At 41.6% G+C, this 19691-nt stretch overlaps 1 protein-coding gene across 2 annotated transcripts in view; it reads left to right on the forward strand.

The window, feature by feature from the left end:
* TEX10 (testis expressed 10) overlaps positions 1–19691 on the forward strand; it is a 70406-nt gene that overhangs the window by 211 nt on the left and 50504 nt on the right. For both annotated transcript variants that reach the window (XM_042473272.1, XM_042473269.1), the window contains exons 2-5: positions 1521–1709; positions 2333–3045; positions 9262–9508; positions 11247–11359. In XM_042473272.1, coding sequence (XP_042329206.1) covers positions 1530–1709; positions 2333–3045; positions 9262–9508; positions 11247–11359 — 1253 coding nt within the window. In that variant the 5' untranslated portion in view covers positions 1521–1529. The remainder of the gene's footprint in view (positions 1–1520; positions 1710–2332; positions 3046–9261; positions 9509–11246; positions 11360–19691) is intronic.

Genomic DNA, 19691 nt, shown 5'->3' on the forward strand with positions numbered 1-19691 from the left:
TCCTCGCAGGCCTTACCTTCCCAGCGCTGGAGGAACCCGGGCGGAGGGGAGGGGGCTTTGTCCCTGCGGCTGAGGGCAGGGCGGCCGGAGCAGAGAGGTCTCTCTGCGGAAGGGAGTCAAAGCACATGCCCTGCCTTGGCGCCACGGAGGCAGTGGGTAGCGCTCTTCTTCCCTGGCTCTTTGATTCAGTGGCCCCCAAACTGTGCCCTTGAAGAGACTTTGGACTCCAATTCCCAGAATCCTCTGGGCCCCTGGGAGCTGGAGTCCCAAATCCCTCCAAGGGCGCTGTTTGGGGTCCACCGCCCTGACATAAGCTGAACTATTAAAAGGATAGGATGAAACATTAGCGCTAAAGGTTTCCGTTCCCAACCTCTTCAGAAACAGCCGGAGTTAGAAGCCAAAATGGGTCCCTAGACTGACATTTTGACAATTGGTCATTGAGGACAAATCTGACTGATTACCAACCAAGAAGTAAATTATATCCAGGGATGCTTTCATTATCAATACATGTAGATACAAGGTCAAACCCTCAGATTACAGCAGCCAGCGTCAAAATGGCCAAATACTGGGAAACAGGGGAGGTGATCTTTCAATAAGTGATGGAAAATGGAAGGTTAGTACTTACCTGAGATATGTCCCTTTCCAGCAGAGAAGGTCCACCCCTGGCCTTGGGAAAAGGTAGGCACTCAGTGCCGCCATATGTGGCTCTGGGGCCTGCAAGCCTCCGTTGGGCTCCATGGAGTGGTCCCCAGCCTGGACTCCCACTCCCTGGGGGGTCCTCACTAGCGCTGAGCCCTCCCTTGTTACAAAACCATTATTCATGATTACAACCACACCAACATCTGGAGGAAACATTTGTAACCATTCTGGGTGGCTTCACTGGAGTCAAATACCACTTGTGTATAATTTTCAAGGTGTTTTCTGTAATCGATGCTGACCTGGATTTAAAAGAGGCGGAAGACCAAACTGTAGTCCATTTTGAAATGGGAATTGAAAGATTCAAATCAGTTTCCCAGGTTGGTTCTATCCCACGGATGTTTTGGTAAGAGTTGTAGATTAAAGATGTTAGTCCTCTGGTGCTTTGGGGAAGGGAACACATTGTGCTTCAAATAAGGTAAGTGATCTAGGTGGCCCTCCTCTTTCCTTTAATTGGTGTGGAAAAGCAATTATCTGATGGAGATGAAACCAACTAGCCTTTAATGGCTCTAACTCTAAAGTTAGTTTGTCAGTTGTTTTTGGTTTACCATTAAGAAAAAAATTTAAAACTTAAATCAGTTTGTTACTATTAAAACATTTTAAAAGTATTTTGACTCTTTCAGCTTGGGAATTGTGAAGGAATGTGGTTTTTCAAGTGGTTTGTGTTGGGGAGTAATGACTTCTGCTTGAGCTGCGGGGCCTTGAATAAAAAAAGACTTGATTTCATTTAGACTTTTAAGTATAACAACAGAGATAATGTTTTCTCCAACTTCTTGCCTGTGATTTATTTTTATTAAGCATTTTCATTCTAATTTTCTTTGCAGAATATCAAAATGACAAAGAAAAGGAAACACCAAGAAGATTTTCATAAAGTGAAACTAAAAGTTGGAAAAAAGAAGCCTAAACTGGAAAATGCAACTGATACAAACTTCAAAACAAGGTCTATACATCTTCCTGAACAGCTTAGAGAAGATGGAATACTTCCAACAAACAACAGAAAGCTTAACATAAAGGTATTGGAAAATGCTACATTAATTGTTGGTATTCTCTTAATACCTGTGAGATCAGTTTTAATGGAATATGAATCTTTCTAAAGTTTATAGTTCAGTAGCAAGCACACAAGACAACATTTAGTTTTATCTGTGGATATGTTTAGATTTCTAGGTAATTTATATAATAAAACAAATATTTCCCATACCTTTTTCATTAGCATTAATATTATAATGTAATTAAAATTGTTAATTAATTTCTAATCACCTCAGGGAGGTGTCCTTTAAAAAAATCACTGTGTCAGGGTCATCACATAGATCAGGGTTGGGAATTGTGTAACTCCAAATGTTGCTAGACTATAATTGGTAGCAGCCCTAGTCATCTTAACTTAGAAATGGAGTATTTATTTATTTATTTGTATTTTGGCATATTTTTTTTCCTGTGCTTTTACTATTGAGTTTTTCCTTTGTCTTCTTGATTACAAACATGCTCATCAGAAATCGTTTGGCAGGAAGGTAGTTTTTCATCGTTTTGTTTTTTTAGTGTAAGTAAGGAATATAAACATTTTTGAATGATATTGTTCTTAGAAAGCTTGTGATGTACATGACATCAGAAGCAACTGATACACAATATATTTTTTTTGCAGGATCTGCTTTCGCAAATGAACCACTACAATGCTGGAGTTAAGCAAAATGCACTTTTGGGGCTTAAAGATCTGCTATCCCAATATCCATTCATAATTGATGCACACCTTTCAAGCATACTGAGTGAGATAGCAGCTGTCTTTACAGACAAAGATTCTACTGTACGAACTGCAGCAATCTCCCTCCTTCAGTTCTTGGCTCCAAAAGTAAGAGCTGAGCACATTTTGCCATTTTTCCCTTTAGTGAGTGCACACCTCTCCTGTGCCATGACTCACATCAGTGAAGGAATTCAGGAGGATTCATTGAAGGTACTAGATATTCTGTTGGTGGAGTACCCCAGTCTCCTGATGGATCGCAGTAATGTCTTGCTGAATAACTTTGTAGAACTTATTTCACATCAGCAACTATCAAAACAGTTGAAAAACAGAGAGAAAATATGCTGGATGCTATCTGTTAATCCTAATCGTAGAGTAACTTCCCAACAGTGGAGACTAAATGTATTGGTCAGGCTTCGAAAGTTCCTCCAGGTAATGGTGGAAGGATCTAGTGAACTAGAAACTGATATCGAAGGGCTACATGAGCAGAATGTTAATCCCCAAGTTCACAGGAATGCCTTGTATATGAATTGGCAAGAACATGCCAGTGGTCAACAGCGCATCCAATTGTATGAAAATGGCGGTGTGCATCCCAGAACTAATTCATCATTCAGGCTGAGGTAAGAAATTGTGTGCTTACAGACTGTTGGAAAGTTTATCTTTTGCCATCTTTCTTGTGAAATAGAAAAAGTAGATGCTTTTGCATATGGCAGTGTAGTGAGCCTCGTTGTAATAGTTTGTTATATTCATTTTTTAAAAAAATTACATGTTCTTGACAGAAGACTTGACCATAGCAATTATGGGGGTTTTGTTTTGGAGGTTTAGACACACATTCATCTTGAAGATTTGCAGCTACCCATGAAATGTCTAATACTTTTCTGACTATTTTCCTTCCCTCCCCTCCTCTACAGTATATAGGTAGTGCAGCCTTTTCCTTAAGATTGCTCCTGATAAATACTTTATCCCCTTAGTTCTTGTTTTGAAATAAAAATATGCCTATATCTTCTCAGGTTTAGCCTTTGTGTGACTTCCTCCTCACTTTCTTGCATATGGCTGAAGCTGAGATTGTACACTGTCTGAACAGCACATATTTCACAAGGAAATAGAAAAAGGAGTCAAACAGACCAGCTTGGAGCTGCCTCCAGCCACTCCACGCCCAATCAAACCCCAAACAGCGCTAGATTGCAGCAACTGGACGCTGTGGTCCCAAGGCCATCCACTGCCATGGTCCAGAACAGACCACCAGCAAAGAACAGTTTTACTCCACTCCTTTTGCTGTCATTTTGGGGCTGTGTTAGATGGCCTCTGTGTGGCTTCCGGCTGATCCGGGGGCATGCATCATCTACGCGCCATGCCATCGGAACAGCCTGAAGGTGGCAGGTTTTGCCCATCTCTTTCGGGTCAAAGTCTATGAAAGCTCATGCTACAACCTCTTTCAAACAATTAGTCTCAAAGGTGTTGCAAGTTCCCTTTACATACTGATATTCCAGACTAACATGGCTATGTGCCTGTATTCATATGTTATGTGAAAGTACGAATTATGTTGATAGCCATATTTGAAGGTATTTAACCCAAAACCTTTGAGTTTAACATATTAAGGATTTTCTGTGTTTACTCATGCTCTAAAATAGCAGCTGTTAAGGATCATACCCTTAACAGGTACATTATTTAGGCAACATTCACATATTATGGTATCTTGTTTGCATGAGCTGCACCATCCACCTGCTTGGCTGTCAGTGGCAGAAGAGCAACCATAAGACCATATTTGTTCTGAACTGAAACTTTAATTCAATGGAAGGTACCATACCACTTTTACAACATTTTTAAGGATTGATTTTTCACTATGGGAGTTACTTCTAAAGGACTCTGCATCATTCATTTTAAACAAGCATGTTTATTACAATGGTGATATATTATTCTGCATGCCTTTTAAAATGAAATGAATATTATTTCAGAAAACTTCAAAAATGTCTGGAATTCAAGAAAATTTTTTATCACAAAATCACAGTAGCATAAATCTCTGATAGGCTTGTAAATTAAGGAAAGTTTATTCCCTATCTTCTTAGACTTCTTAACTGAGCAGCAGAATGGCCCCCTCTGTTTTTACTGGAATTACTGCTTGCTTTTGTTTCTGACCTTTCCTGAAGCCAGTCAGCTGACTTGCTGAGTAGTGAAAAGTACATCCAAAGTATTATTAAACATATAAAAATGAACTATTATTATTATTACTCTTATGGCTTTGTTTATAAAGCGTTGCAGATTTACACAGCCCTATACATACAAACAATAAAATACATAAAAGTAAACCTGCCTATGGCATACATTCTAAGAAATAATAGCATAATACATATAAATAATACATAGGGGTTCAGTAAAATAAGGCAGGTAACAAATTAAAAATGTCAAGTGACAAATAATAGTCATGCAATGCTTGGGAACGCTTCCCTGAACAGGATGGTCTTCAACTCAGTTTTGAAACTGGTCAAAGAAGTGATGACTCGTGTTCGTGGGGGAAGGAGGTTCCAGGAGTGAGGGGCAGCAAGTGAAAAGGAACGAAGCCGAGATGGGGCAGTGAAAATCCTAGACTGAGAAAACAGACCTAGACTACCAGAACGGAGGGCACAGGTGGGAATGTGAGGAGAAAGAAGGTCTGATAAATAAGGAGTGGCCAGCCCATGCAGGGCTTTAAAAGTCAACAACAGAAGTTTATACTGAATACGGAAAGGGAGGGAAGCTATTTACAGGATGACAATAAAGGAGAGATATGATCGAAGTGGTGGGTGGATGTAATAATGCCTGCAGCTGAATGCTGGATAGAAATTAAAGGACGGAGGTGAGAAAGTGCAGGAATCAAGTTGCAAGACCATTAGGGCATGGACCAGAATCTTGGCAGTAGTGGCAGATAAAAATGGTCGGATTTTGGCAATATTATATAGAAAGAATCTACATGCCTTAGCTGTGGTCTGGATCTGGGGGATACACGACAGAGAAGAATAAAAAATAAAACCAAAACTATGGGCTTCCTGAATAGAAATGTCGTCCACAGAAACAGAAAAGGAGTATTGAAGATTAGACTTATGTGGAATCATAGAATAGGATCATAGAGTTGGAAGAGACCACAAGGGCCATCCAGTCCAACCCCCTGCCATGCAGGAACTCTCAGTCAAAGCATTCCCGACAAATAGCCATCCAGCCTCTGTTTAAAGAACTCTAAGGAAGGAGACTCCACTACACTCTGAGGGAGTTTGTTCCACTGTCGAACAGCCCTGACTGTCAGGAAGTTCCTCCTAATGTTGAGGTGGAATCTTTTCCTGTAGCTTGCGTCCATTGGTTCGGGTCCTAGTCTCTGGGGCAGCAGAAAACAAGTTTGTTCCCTCCTCGATATGACATCCCTTCAAGTATTTAAACAGGGCTATCATATCATCCCTTAACCTTCTCTTCTCCAGGCTAAACATCCCCAGCTCCCTAAGTCGTTCCTCATAGGGCATGGTTTCTAGACCCTTCACCATTTTAGTTGCCCTCCTTTGGACACGCTCCAGTTTCTCCACATCCTTTTTAAATTGTGGTGCCCAGAACTGGACACAATATTCCAGGTGGGGCCTGACCAGAGCAGAAGAGATGGGCACTATTACTTCTCTTGATGAAGAAACTATACTTCTGTTGATGCAGCCCAAAATCGCATTGACCTTGTTAGCTGCCGTATTGCACTGTTGACTCATGTTCAATTTGTGGTCTACTTGAACTTTTAGATCCTTTTCACATGTAGTCTTGTTCAGCCAGGTGTCCCCCATCCTATATCTATCTGTTCATTTCATTTTTCCACCCTAAGTGCAGTACCTTACATTTCTTTGTGTTGAAATTCATTTTGTTAGCTTTGGCCCAGCTTTCTAATCTATTTAGGCCATTCTGAAGCTCCGTTTTGGACATATTGAGCTTCAAGCGCCTATGCCGCATCCACTGAGAGGTAGCTGTAAGACAAGATGAAACTTGCTGTTCAAGATCCAGAGAAAGGTCAGGGGTGGAAAGATACAGCTGAGTGTCATCGGTGTACAAATGATAGGAAAAGCCAAAAGAACTAATGAGTTTTCCTAGAACTAAAGCTCTGAGACTTGCAATTCCATAAATTAAGTTTGGCATTAACATGGATTATTCTGCTGGTCCATCATTATTGGGCAGGAATGCTGCTCATTTATTTTTAAAAATTTTTTGAGGGCAGTTGGGAAAAAATTGTACATTTATTTTAATGATTCGCAGACATCTGTAGTTACTTTGCTATGATAGAATAAAAACACCCTGGATGTGGTCACATCCATCAACTTCTCTTTAACATTACTTAATAATTTGTTCCCTAAAATGGAGCTGTTTTGTGAAGTTGAGTTAGGAAATCAAGTTTTTTTCTCTTTCCTTCTTTTCCTTACCTCACTACCCCTTTATCCACTCGAAAGATGTATCTCAATCTGCAACTGCCCAAAATTCAGTGACCCCAAAAGTGGGGATGGCTGTTTGCAGAGTGAGAAGAGCATGCATTCTCTCTACTATGTATATATGGGTACATTTTTTAAAAGTGGTGGTTTTTTTTTTTAAGAGAGGAAGGAAGCATGCTTCCTTTAATTTCTGAATGGGGTGCTGGATGCTGAAAAGTCTTCCATAATGAGAAAGCTTTTAAAAACAGGCTCACCTGATGCACATTTCACAGCCAGCATGTTGTAGTGGTTTGAAGGCTGGACTGTGACTGGAAACAATGGTTTGAATCCTCATTCAGCCATGGAAACTCACTGATTGACCTTAGGCGTGTATTTGTCTCAGAGGGAGGCAAAAGCAAACCCCCTTCTCAACAACCATTGCCAAGAAAAGCTTTTGATAGGTTCACCTGAGGATCACCAGAAGTCAAAAATGATTTGAGCGCACACAACAACGGTTTGCATTTGGAAGAGATAAGGAAAGGAAATTGCAATGTGCAGACAAGAGAGAAAGGAAAAACATAAAAAGATTTTGATGACAATGACACAAAATGATACTGCAGAGATGGAAGTGTTCCTCAAATGGTGGCAGGTGGAGGGAAGGGTTTGATTCAAACAGTTGAGAATTACTGCTATAATTTCATTCTGGAACCTAACATCTCTTTGGAAATTGCCATGTTTTTTCACAGTAACTTTTTTATAGCAGAGCTCTTCAATTTTTACTTTTGTTAAATAAAGACTGCAATTGCCATCAATCTTACATATTCAAGTCAATTGTGAAGGGCTCTAGCAGCATCTGGGGAATTGCTTACCCCTGTCCTAGTGAAAGTAGAATTGAATATGGCACTATAATATAGGTGTTATATATAATACAGGTGTTGTAGAACCAATGGTATTTTCTCACTCAAACCAGATGTCCAAGTGTGCTAAAGTTATATAATTGCAGAACCTGTGTTTCTCTTTGCTGCTACCTATATATTAGTTATTTATTTCAAACATTTCTGAAGAGCATCAAAGAATAAGTATAATGAGGAACAGAGATATCTGCATATTCTTCGATATGCTCTACTCCAAATTGACAATATTTTGTACAAAGAATTTAATAACTATTCCATTTCCCAGTAGAGTAGGGTGGAACATGGGTTAATGTTTGGTCCGCCCACTTGCTCCAATTAGGAAGGAAAACAAAGACCTTCCAATTCCCACACGGGGAACAAACCTCCTAGAAGGTCAGTCTGCTTCTTGCCTATGCTCCTAGCAGAATGTGTTTCTAATACCACCTTTGGATTTTCGCCACTACAGTCACTCAGATTGCCATTTTGTCTTCCATTTCCCTCTGGTTCCTCTATTCTCTTTTGTTTCTTACTTCCTTCTCTTTAAACAAAAAAAAGCTTTCTTTATTCTTCCTCTCGCTTATGCTTTAATTTCTCCCCCCTCCCCTCCAGTTTGGAGGGATAGATCCATCCCCTTCCCAGCCCTTTTTCCGGGTGGATCAGTGCTTGGGCAAGGCACGCAGCCATCCTCCTGGGAAAGGGGTTTGGAGGGATGGATCCACCCCATCCCATTTCCCGGGCATATTTGTGCCTGGGCAAGGCAGCAATCTGACCGGAAAAGGGGCAGGGTTGGCCTGCACACCTTTCTGGCTGCTCCCTCCCTGGGCTTTTTCCCCCAAGGGGAAATGCCCAGGAGGAGGAGGAGTGCATATGCACAGCGGCTTTGCCCTCATGAATAATCAAAATTGAGAATACTAAGTCTGCAAATGTGGAGAGAGACGTGTAATTCCTATTGTGTCCAGCAATCTTATTACCAGGAGCTCATTTACATAATTATAGTGCTATTATTGCATTTTAACTGCCATTGTTTTATCCTATGGAATCCTGGGGGGGGTTGTTATTGTTATTTATGGTATTTATACCCTGCTCTTCAGCCCTAAAGACAGAGCGGCTTACAGATAGTTATTCAGACAGTTCCCTGCCCTCAGGCTTACAATCTAAAAAGACATGACACAAAAGGAGAAGGGAATTGAGGTGAGGAAGGGGATCAACTCCAGTGGTTCTTTTCTCTCTCTGAGGCCTGGACCATGACAAATGGACTGGATGGAGGACCCTTCTTTTTGCTATGGAGTTGATGTAGTTGGGGTTGTAGTTCGGTGAGACACTTGACCACTGAAGCTGAAAATTCTAAATGTTTTTCCCAGGATTCCATAGGGTGGACTCGTAAAATTAAATGGAATAATGGCGCTTTAATGGTTTGATGTGATTAGGCCCTTGGCTAATGTTCATAGGATTGTATCCTTAAATACATTTGACATTGTGCTGCTTAGTACTTCAATTAAGAAATACAACAACAACCAAACCCTTTGATCTCTGTTTTCAGGTCTTTGATGAATATGACAGGCAGTGTTGAAAAAGGCCTATCATCCACTGACAATTTAAAAAGATTTATTCAGGTAATAATTCCCTTGCTTCTTGATTGTTGGACTGAAGCATCCCCTGAACATCTTACACCTCCCATTCTTGGGAATCTTCTGGAACCAGGATCTCATCAACTTATGGAGCAAGTCCTTAATATCATACACTTATTGTGGCAGCTTGCAAATCAAATTGAAAATCCACATGAAATGGTAAGGAGATGAAATGGCTAATGCAGTATAGGCATGATCCAAGTGATAAGCTGTTCTTGTATTTAAATATGATGGAAATAAATGCATGCCTAACCACTTCAGTACAGATTTATCCTTTTGGGTTTGTTTGTTTTTGTCTTATTAGGCAAATGAGTTTAACGTACTCAGAATATTGTATTTTTGTGTCCAGGTCTTCTTTCTATATGGAATTTTTAAATTAGGAGAACTCAATTTTCTATCATTCAAAAGCAGGAAAAAATACTAATAAAATGTATCATCTGTATCGCACGTAGTTATAGTTAAATGTCTTGACTAAAGACATTACTCATTCTAAAAACCTATTTCACATAAAGCTGTACTTTTCTGATAATACCGTTAAAATTCCCTGGAACTCCTGCAGGTAAAAACATTTTTATGCAGGCAGGCTTTTTAAAATCATGCAAGAGTGGTTTTAGTTGGGGGAGTTGTTTTAGATTATGTTTTTAAACTTTTGTATGTTTTAAATTTTAATTTTTATTTATTTCATTTATTTTTATGCTGCCATTCTCTCAAAAAGGGACCCAAGGCAGATCATAATATAACACATTAAAAATTTTTTTAAAAGGCAAATAAAATAGTCTAATTAAAACACTAGTGAGCTGCCTTGGGTCCCTTTTTGGGAGAAAGGCAGCATAGAAATAAATAAAATAGTTTTCTAGTATAAGGGCTGTAGCAAAACATAAGCAAGATTTCTCACAAACTGTCACACTTTCTTGGCTTCTTTATGGCACTTCTTTGAAACTTATGTTCTGGAAACTGAAATTCATATTGTATATATAACCACAGTCATCACTACTTTCACAGCAGATATTTACTGGTGCTCACAAGTGTTTCCTGCTTACATATGAGGGTTCACAGCCCAAAACACCCATGGCTCTAACAAATTCATTAGTCTTGAATTCAGCCTTCATCAGTAAAGTTTTGGATTATTATACCAGAGTCCTCGGTCTCCGCTCTCTACACTTACCAGGATATTTTCAAAGAAACCAAGTATTTTCCAATATCCTCATAAATTGGCAGGAAGTATTTCTGAGCACTACTTGCCTCTGCAGTATGAAGGCAGCTGAAGATGAGTTAATGGAACAGTACACTTTGCCTACTATTCTGGACTCAATAACAGCCAGCAGGAGCCCATAGCAATAGCAAGTACATTTCTATACCGCTTATCAGTGCACTTAAGCACTCCCTAAACAGCTTTCAAAATATAAGCTAATTGCTCCCAACAATCTGGGTAATCATTTTAGCAACCTCAGAACTCACAACCTTATGGTTTGTGAGTGAATGGCTGCAGAACAGGCATTTAACCACTGTGCCACCAGGCTCTTCACTTCATTTTGGATATGGCTTCCTGAGGACCTGATCTCAGAAAAAAGACATTTACCCCTGATCTCAGAGAAAACACATTTACCCCTTACAGTAACCCTGTCTATAAAGTTGTTGTAAAATCTTTCCTCCCCTCGATTCACACAGATGAGGTATGAGACACACTCATTTTACAGCAAACTGTGGGAATAATAAATATTTGTATCACTTGCATTATAGGTGTTACTGTAAGATTTTTAAATACCTGGAACAATTTATGAGGAAAGTCCCTCTAATTCTGTAACTTTTTGTGTTCCAAAAATTATTAGCATTGATTATTTACCAAAAAATGTTGCTTTGATGTATTTGACTATTGATTGTGGTGTTCTTCCAATAGGAAGCATGGCTTCGAACAAATTACCTGACTGATTTCAAACTTCATTTCATGTGTTGCTTCCCTTACTCTTTCCAAGAAACAATCAAACACAGAAAGAGAGAGTCTTTGAAAAGGTATTGTGTGATTGTTAGAAAGACAAGGAGAGCCAGAGCGTAGTTGTTCTCTTTTCAGATATAGGAGACTGTGATCCAGACTGTTGATTTGATGAAATTTTATAGTCACTATGTAAGAAAATCTTGGCATGGAGTGTGTGTCATACTGGAAAAAAATCAATGTTTTGTTGGTCTAAAGGCATTTTCCTCTATCAGCTCATCCTCAATTTACCGGGGGGTGGGGTTCTTACCAGAAAGGGCAACTGGAGAATTCCTGCATAGCATAGTCATCCTAATCAAGAAATTTTACCAGGTTGCTGTTCTTTATTTTTGAGTGTTCCAAATGGGTATCTGTGCATTTAACATCTGAACTGGTGGTTTTCTGTATTTGGCCCACTAAATATTTTAGACTTCAGTTCTCAGAAGCCACAGCCACAATGTCTAGAAATGCTTGTTGAGGTCCTACCACCATTTGCATTGGGCCCCGAGTTGAGAACCCTGATCTAAGTGAAACTACTATGGGAAGTGTCCCAGTATAAATGACACCCAGCTTTTCTTAATCAATTGAGTATTGGAGAAAAATTGTTTCTCAATATTGGAGTCTAGTTAGTTATTTGTGGCTAATAGCATTTGACCACTTTCTATCATTGTCCAGATGCTTCTAAAAATCTACCTAACTAGAGGCCACTGATCTAAACAGCTGTCAGTGCTCTTTTAATGTGATGATTGATAGCCCTGTTTCAATACTTGAAGGGATGTCACATTGAGGAGGGAGCTAGCTTGATTTTCTGCTGCTCCAGAGACTAGTACCCGGAGCAATGGATGCAAGCTGCAGGAAAAGAGATTCCACCTCAACATTAGGAGGAACTTCCTGACAGTAAGGGCTGTTCGACAGTGGAACACACTTCCTAGGAGTGTAGTGGAGTCTCCCTCCTTGGAGGTCTTCAAACAGAGGCTGGATGGCCATCTGTCGACGATGCTTTGATCTGGATTTCCTGCATGGCAGGGGGTTGGACTGGACGGCCCTTGAGGTCTCTTCCAACTCTATGATTCTGTGATTCTGTGATTCTGTGAGGAAGGGGCGTAGTAGGTTTGAGAAGAGGCGTCACTTCCTGACACCCCTCAACCCTAGTACGGACCGGGTCCGTACAAAATGGTGGCGCCTGTCCACACGGGGCCACCATTTTGACGTCGCGGACGCATAGCATCCGGACGTCACGCAGCGGAAGTGACGCTGCAAGTGCGCGACTAGCACCTCACGGTGCCACTTCCGGGCCACTGAAAGAAGCGCCATTTCAGCGCTTCTTTTCGGCTACGTCCAGGAACCGCATGGTTTGGCCGTTGCAGTTCCCGGATGCAGCAACCAGCGGTGGCAGACCACCCGTTTTGGGCGGTCTGTAACTCACCAGAGGGAAAATGTCCAGATGTGGGTGAAAGGTGACAAGGTAACTATAGGTCACCTGCAGCCATGATGACTAAGCATTTGGGCTGCGCTGAGACAAGATGTGCTGTCATAGTGATGTCATCATGAGCTGGAAAGTACTGCAAAATGCTGCAAAAGTGCTGCAAAAGCACTGAGTCACCCTGCCTGGGGGACTGGGTTTAAGGTGACACACCAGGAAGAGGCTGGACTAAGTGGCCGCATGGTACAAGTGTATATAAGGGTGAAGCCTCATTGTACAGCATGGGTTGATGGTGTTGTGGTGTTAATGCGAGTAGCTTTGTCGGAGAAGACAAGTTTGTACATAGAGCAACTGAAGATTAAAGAGCCTCATTATGAGACATCTGCCACAAGTGTCCTTTATAAGCTTCTGGAGGTAGAGAGGAATTTCTCTTGCATGCAGACAGCTTCTCATCGCTTCTCAGGTAGCCATCCTGGTACCAAGCTTCAACGTGATCCTATGCACACTGCAAAATCGCGCTAACAGTTTGGCCCATACCAGTTGATCATATACTGCAATACTGTGTTTTCTCAAAAGGAAAGGAACTGGCTCTTCCGTCCATTTAGAATCCACTATCGGATTTGACAAAGGCACAGGGTTATGAGGACACCATGGATGATTTCAAAATTCTTAAGACATTGGACGGGTGATCCACAGAAAGGGGCCATAAGGTAGATTCATGGAAGTCTTTATCCCCTTTATTGGGGGCTTGCATGGACAATTGGGTGCCATGTGTACATCGTCTTATGAGGCTGACCCTGCATTATGCTGTGGTCATGAATGCTTTTTGGAGGCCCTAAGGGTAAGTACCAAACATGGCCTCTGAGGGAGATAAGGCTGCCTAAGCATTTAGTGATTTAGTTTTCTCAGAGGAGAAGGCAGTAGTAAAAAATCAGGCTTCAAAGATGTATCATAAGGGAAATGGGTCAGAAATCTCAGTCTTTGGTTCTGGTCCTATTCCAAGTTCATGCTTTACAGTCCTATGTGTGTAATTAGAAGAGATTGGCAGGGGGGTTCTTTTTTGTCATGTTGACTTTTCATTCCATCAGTTCATTACTTCAAAAGCCTTGCATTGCTTGGGCTTGACGTACATTAATTTCAAATTGGGGCAGGCTTACAGCCTTTGCCATATTGGGTGTTGGAGATCAGCTGCTTTCAATGGAATGTAAATACCCCTTAAGTTTTGACTGTGTTATGAACTAATTCTGTTGTGTTTTTTTTCTCTCAGCTCCTAAATGCTGTTTAGTCAGATAATGGATCCTGATCAGCAGCTATAGTATGGTTCACTAGGTATCATGCCAGACCTGAAGTTGCCATGGTACTCAACTGGGTTTGAGTGATATTGCCACTCAAGGTGGAGTGGCTTAGTAGAAGGGACCTTGTTGGTGTGTTGCTTCTTTTGTTTGAGGTCCTCTCCTCAAGTACCTGGGAGAGAGTGACTTGGGCTTACTGAAGGGTAAAGCCTTCATTTTACAGACTTTATATGATTTCTGTTTTATTCAAAGACAATAGTCAGAGTAGTTATTATTTGGTCTGCTATTTTGCCATGCCACTTACATCTGTCAGAGGAAGGTGTTACCAAGTTTGGTTTTATATAAATTTTGGGTGCCAAGCAATCAAAAATCATAACACTGACCCCATCGCAAGCCGCCATTACCCTAAAAGTGATCTGACCACGTAGCCAGCCAGCCCTGGTAGGCATGATCATAGGAAAAGGTAGATTTAAACCTAAAGAAACCAGTTCTGGGAGTTGCCCTACAAGTCTCGCAGGCAGCCCAAAGAGAAGAGGACAAAGAAATAGCCTCTCTCCTAATGAGCAAGTGATTGTCTTAAACAGCTCTGCCATCTAGGTATTTGTCTTCCCCTGAAAGGTGTCAGATCTCTTCTTTGTGTATCTATTGTGTAAGTTTAGACAAAAGACAGCCATCAAGACCTTTGTTCACCAGGCAGCCATAGCCTGAGGATATGTTTTGCAGTATAAATAGGACCTAGGTTCCAGCCGTCATTGGGCTTGTTGAGCTGAAGTTCCAAACCTCATTCCTTGCTTGTAAGAGTGCCTCACTCCAAGCCTGTGGACCTTTAGCCCTGGGCTCTGCTGAAATCACTCGAGCTAAGCAAAAAAGCTCACTGTCTCTCGGGCCTCTAGTTAGCTTTGCCCGCCGGGACTCAGCTCCTAGCCACTGTGGTCGCCGCTTGCTTTTCCCCGTTCCCCGCAGCCGTGTTTCACCATCCACCATCCCTCACATCGGTCGCTTGGAGAAGACTCCTAAGGTAAATATTCCAATGGTGCCTCTATCCTTTCTCCTTTACTCCCAAACTCGCCCCCCTCACTTGCTTTAGTATTGAGTGTGTGTGCGCGTGTGTGATCCCTTTGTTGTGTGGCTTTAATAAATGTTATATTTTTATTGCAACTCATTGGCACAGGAGTTTCTTGGGGTTGGACTAGATGACCTCTTGTAAATTTGAGCTAATTAAATTTCCCTAATTCGATCCTTCCTAACAAAGGAAATAGTTATTCCTTGGGGACTTGCAACAAGGGATGAGGACCATTTTGGCTGGCCTACTGGAAGAAAGGGACTAAGTGGATGTTTGTCCCTTGTCCATGGCTGGTAATGGGGAGAGAGGGGGAGAAAATACTAGAGTTCAGTGTATAGCTTGGCACCCTTTTAGTGAAGAATTTCAGCTCTGGAACAGCTGGGATCCAGAAGGTCAGAAAGGAGTCTGCCCTTGGGACTCACTTGGGGGATTTGCTCTCCCTTATAGAGTCTTGGGACTTGGAGAGCAGTGCCTGGGTATACTTTCCAGTAAATGAAGAGCTGGTGAGCAACCCACAGTATTGGATTGCCTTTGGGAAGGCTAAAAAGCCATGGAAAGGCTATGGAGGTGAACAAAACAACCAAAGGGTTCTGGCAAATATATATATAAGGAAATAACAGCATCTTAAAGGGTATAAATACCCCACTGAAAAATCTATAAATGCTAAGGGTGAATATATATAAATAATAAAATATCCAAAATTCAATACCAGAGAAACTAAACCCTGGAGAAAAGCCAATAAAACAACAGAAAGGGTAGAGAACCCCCCCCTTTTTTGGCAATTATAAAAATTATATCAATTCTAATATTAAAAACCAAAGGCCAGATGCATTTCGACTGACGTCTTCTTCAGTGGCCTGCCAATATTAAAAATATAAAATATATAGCAACTCCTTAGCACACAATGGCCGGTTACACACCGGCACTTTAGTGCGTGACGAGCACGCACTAGGGTTACAATAGGTTTTTTCTGTAGGGGTGGTATGTTAAAACTGGGGGTCTAATAAAATGGTTCAAATTGTTATTGTAGTTAGATCGTGACTAACACCATTGAAACTGGGCCTTTTATGCAGTCTCTTTTTTATTTCTCATAGAAATCATAGAGTTGGAAAAGAGACCCCTAAGGGCGCCATCCAGTCCACCCCCCGCCCTGCAGGAAATCAAATCAAAGCATCCCTGACAGTCCATCCAGCCTCTGTTAAAGAACCTCCAAGAAGGAGACTCCACTACACCGCAGGGAGTGCATCCATGTCGAAACAGCCATTACTGTCAGGAAGTTCCTCCATATGTTGAGGTGGAATCTCTTTTCCTGCACGCTTGCATCCATTGTTCGGTCCTGTTCTTTGGCAGCAGAAAACACGTTGCTCCCTCCTCAAATATGACATCCCTTCAAATATTAAACAGGGCGATGCATATCACCTTCAACCCCTTCTTTTCTCCCAGGCTAAACAGTCCCCACTTCCCTAAGTCGTTTCTCATAGGCATGGTTTGTTCCAGACCTTTCACCATTTGGTCGCCCTCCTTGGACACGCTCCAGTTTCTCAAGGTCCTTTATGAATTGTGGCGGCCCAGCGAAAACTGGACACAAATTCTAGGTGGGGCCTGGACCAGAGCAGAAATACAGTTTTGGGGGACACTAATTATTCCTCTTGATTTAGAGACCACTATATTATATTGAGCAGCCAATAAACTAGCAATTAGGTTTTTAGCTGGCTGCAATCACACGTTCAACTCCTGTTCAAAACTTGTTGGTCTACTTGGACTCCTAGATCCCTTCACACGAGTATCATTCAGGAGGCCAGGTGTCAACCCATCACTATACTCTGAGCATTTTATTTCGTCCTAAGTGCGAACTAAACTTACATTTCTCCGTGTTGAATTTGAAATTCATTTTGTTAGCTTTGGGCCCAGCTTTCTAGGTCTACTTCAGGGTCAATTTGAATCTTGATCCGTACCTCTGGGGTAGTTAGACTCATTCCCCACTAATTGTGTATTCATCTGCAAATTTGATAAAGTATGCTCCCAATTCGTCATCCAGGTCATTGATAAAGATGTTGAATAGCACTGGGGCCCAGGGACAGAAGCCCGTGGGGGACCCCACTGGTCACTTTTCTCCAGGATGGCAAAAAGGAAAGCCATGTTGAGCACCCTTTGGGTTCGGCCGGTCAAACCAATTTACTAATCCATAAATTACAGTTCCTTGTCTAAGCCAACATTTTACAAGCTTGTGTTGCAAGAATGGTCATGGGAGCACTTGTCAAAGGGCCTTTACTGAAAATCAAGAATTAACTATATCTACAGCATTCCCTTCATCTACCAAAGCTGGTAATTTTATCAAAAGAAAGAGATCAGGGTTTTCTGGCATGTGACTGTGTTTCTTCTGAAAACCCATGTTGATTTTTTGTGATATGGCCATTGCCCTCTAGATGTTCACAGACTCTCTATTTAATGATCGCTCCAGGAATCTTTCCTAGTATGAGGTTGTCAGGGGATACAACTGGACGATAATTGTTGGGACTCTCTCTTTTCCCCTTTCTTGAAGACTGGGGAACAACGTTGCCCTCCGCCAGTTTGCTGGGGACTCGTCTCCTGTTTTCCACAGGAGTTTTCAAAGATTATTGCCAATGGCTCGCTATATTACATTTGCCAGTTCTTAATTACCCTTGGAGGAGTTCCATCTGGGTCCCGGAGACTTAAATTCACTTTACGATTAATAAGGGTGTTCCTCTACATCTCTTTACTTATTCTGTACTGTGAAATGCCAACTATTCCGTGTCCTCTGCTCCATTATCTTCTTTCAACGTAAGTTTTTAGTTACGATCCTGTTCTGGAAATTTGAACTTTGTTGATTGAACGATTTTGTATAGGCCTGTTCTGTTTGAACAATCCCTAAACCTCACAGTATTTAAATAACATCTTTGACTTATTTAGGACCTGGCAGACTTGCCAAAAAATTAAGGCCAGTCAGCATGGTGGCAGCAGAATCGGGGCACGGGGCTAGCTTCTCATGTGCAAACAAGCACAATTCACTCCCACGGGTGTGCGTGCGCACGTGTCATGCTGACGCCTCTGGCAACTGTGTCCATACGAAAACAGCGCTGAAAGAGTGCCATAAGCCACGCGGCATATGGGCTATTGAGAGTGGAGTGGTGAAAGAGAAAACTACTCAAGGTATGAGTAGTGGTGGTGGAAAACTGGAGTTGGCCCACTGGTGCCGCCACCCCTACTGATGACCCATCTCTTCACTGGTGCCCTGAAGAGGGACCAGGCGAGTAAGCCAGGGACCAGCAGGAAAACATAATTTGTTCATTTTCATGATTAATTATTGAAAATAATTTTGTTGGGTGTTAAAAAAAAGTTGACTCCACAGCGGGTTTCAAAAAATGGTAGGTGATTCACATTGCCAAAAACACCCTATAAGCTGGGTCTTACCTTGGGTCTTGGTTGCCAAAACTCCTTAACCCCATCTTGGTTGCCACTCTTTCTGGGTGACAGTTCAAGTTCTAAAGTTTGCCATGTCCTTCTTTAAATTATTATACCCAAGAGCTCAACGCACCCACAGTTATTCCTGAAGGGAGGGCCCAAACTGAAGATAAAATAGAGTGGTATTAAATTGTTATCCCAGCCCAAAAGGTCTGGATCTGTTGCCTCGGTGTGTGTCTTAGCCAAACATGAACATCACCCAGAGGGAAAATCCAGATACAATTTCCTTTATTTGCCTGAGCAAGGGTTAGCACCTGGGGATAATGCGTACGACCCAGCAAACAAAATACATGAAACAAAGGCATAAACAAGCATTTATCGGTTTTTCTTCACGAGAAGGACGAAAAGGCAATCTAACATTAGACGTTCACTGACATACATTATCAAGAGCATGTGTACCGTGCAAACTCATGCTCATTCATTGCTTTGTACGTTAACTTATTTATTTAGCTCATTAAGCACGGTTCTGCCACCTGAGGGGTGTTATTTTAGATATTATAATGCACACCCCAGGTTACATCCAATCAGCGGGTAGGTTTCTACAGTATCGCAGTGTTTTGACTAAACACTTCTCTGTAGTTGCTAGTACTGTTATATGTCCTTCCTCCAGCCAGTTCAGCTCTGTACAATTTCCATTTTCACAGGAGAAGCTGAAAGGAATCCTGAGTAGAGGAGAAAGATTTCTTACGGGAACAAAAACAAGATGGTACTTACTCAAAACAGGCACTCACAGCGATTGTCCTGTCTCGCCTCAGTGGTCCCCAAAACTGTATCCTTTAAGAGATTTTGGACTTCAGCCTCCCAGGAAGCCTCAGGGACATGTAGTTAGAGCAATAGTCGGGGATTGGAGCTGAGCTGAAGTCCCAAAAACTGTTACAGAGGCCACAGTTTGGGGGACACTGAGCTAGGACAATCTCTAAAATTTACATTCCTCTTGCTATAATGAAAGACATTAGCACATCAAAAGAAGCCTGGGGGTCCCAAATCTGTTGGCCCTTTCCTTTTCAAACGTCAAAAGGATTGTCAAATCAAGTTGCTTGTAATTACAAACTTGATCTCCCCACAAACTTATTCTGTCAACATTTCACCACTGTGTTTAATTTAGCTTGATG

This window comes from Sceloporus undulatus, chromosome 6 (genome assembly GCF_019175285.1).
Source record: "Sceloporus undulatus isolate JIND9_A2432 ecotype Alabama chromosome 6, SceUnd_v1.1, whole genome shotgun sequence".
Classification (NCBI taxonomy): domain Eukaryota; kingdom Metazoa; phylum Chordata; class Lepidosauria; order Squamata; family Phrynosomatidae; genus Sceloporus; species Sceloporus undulatus.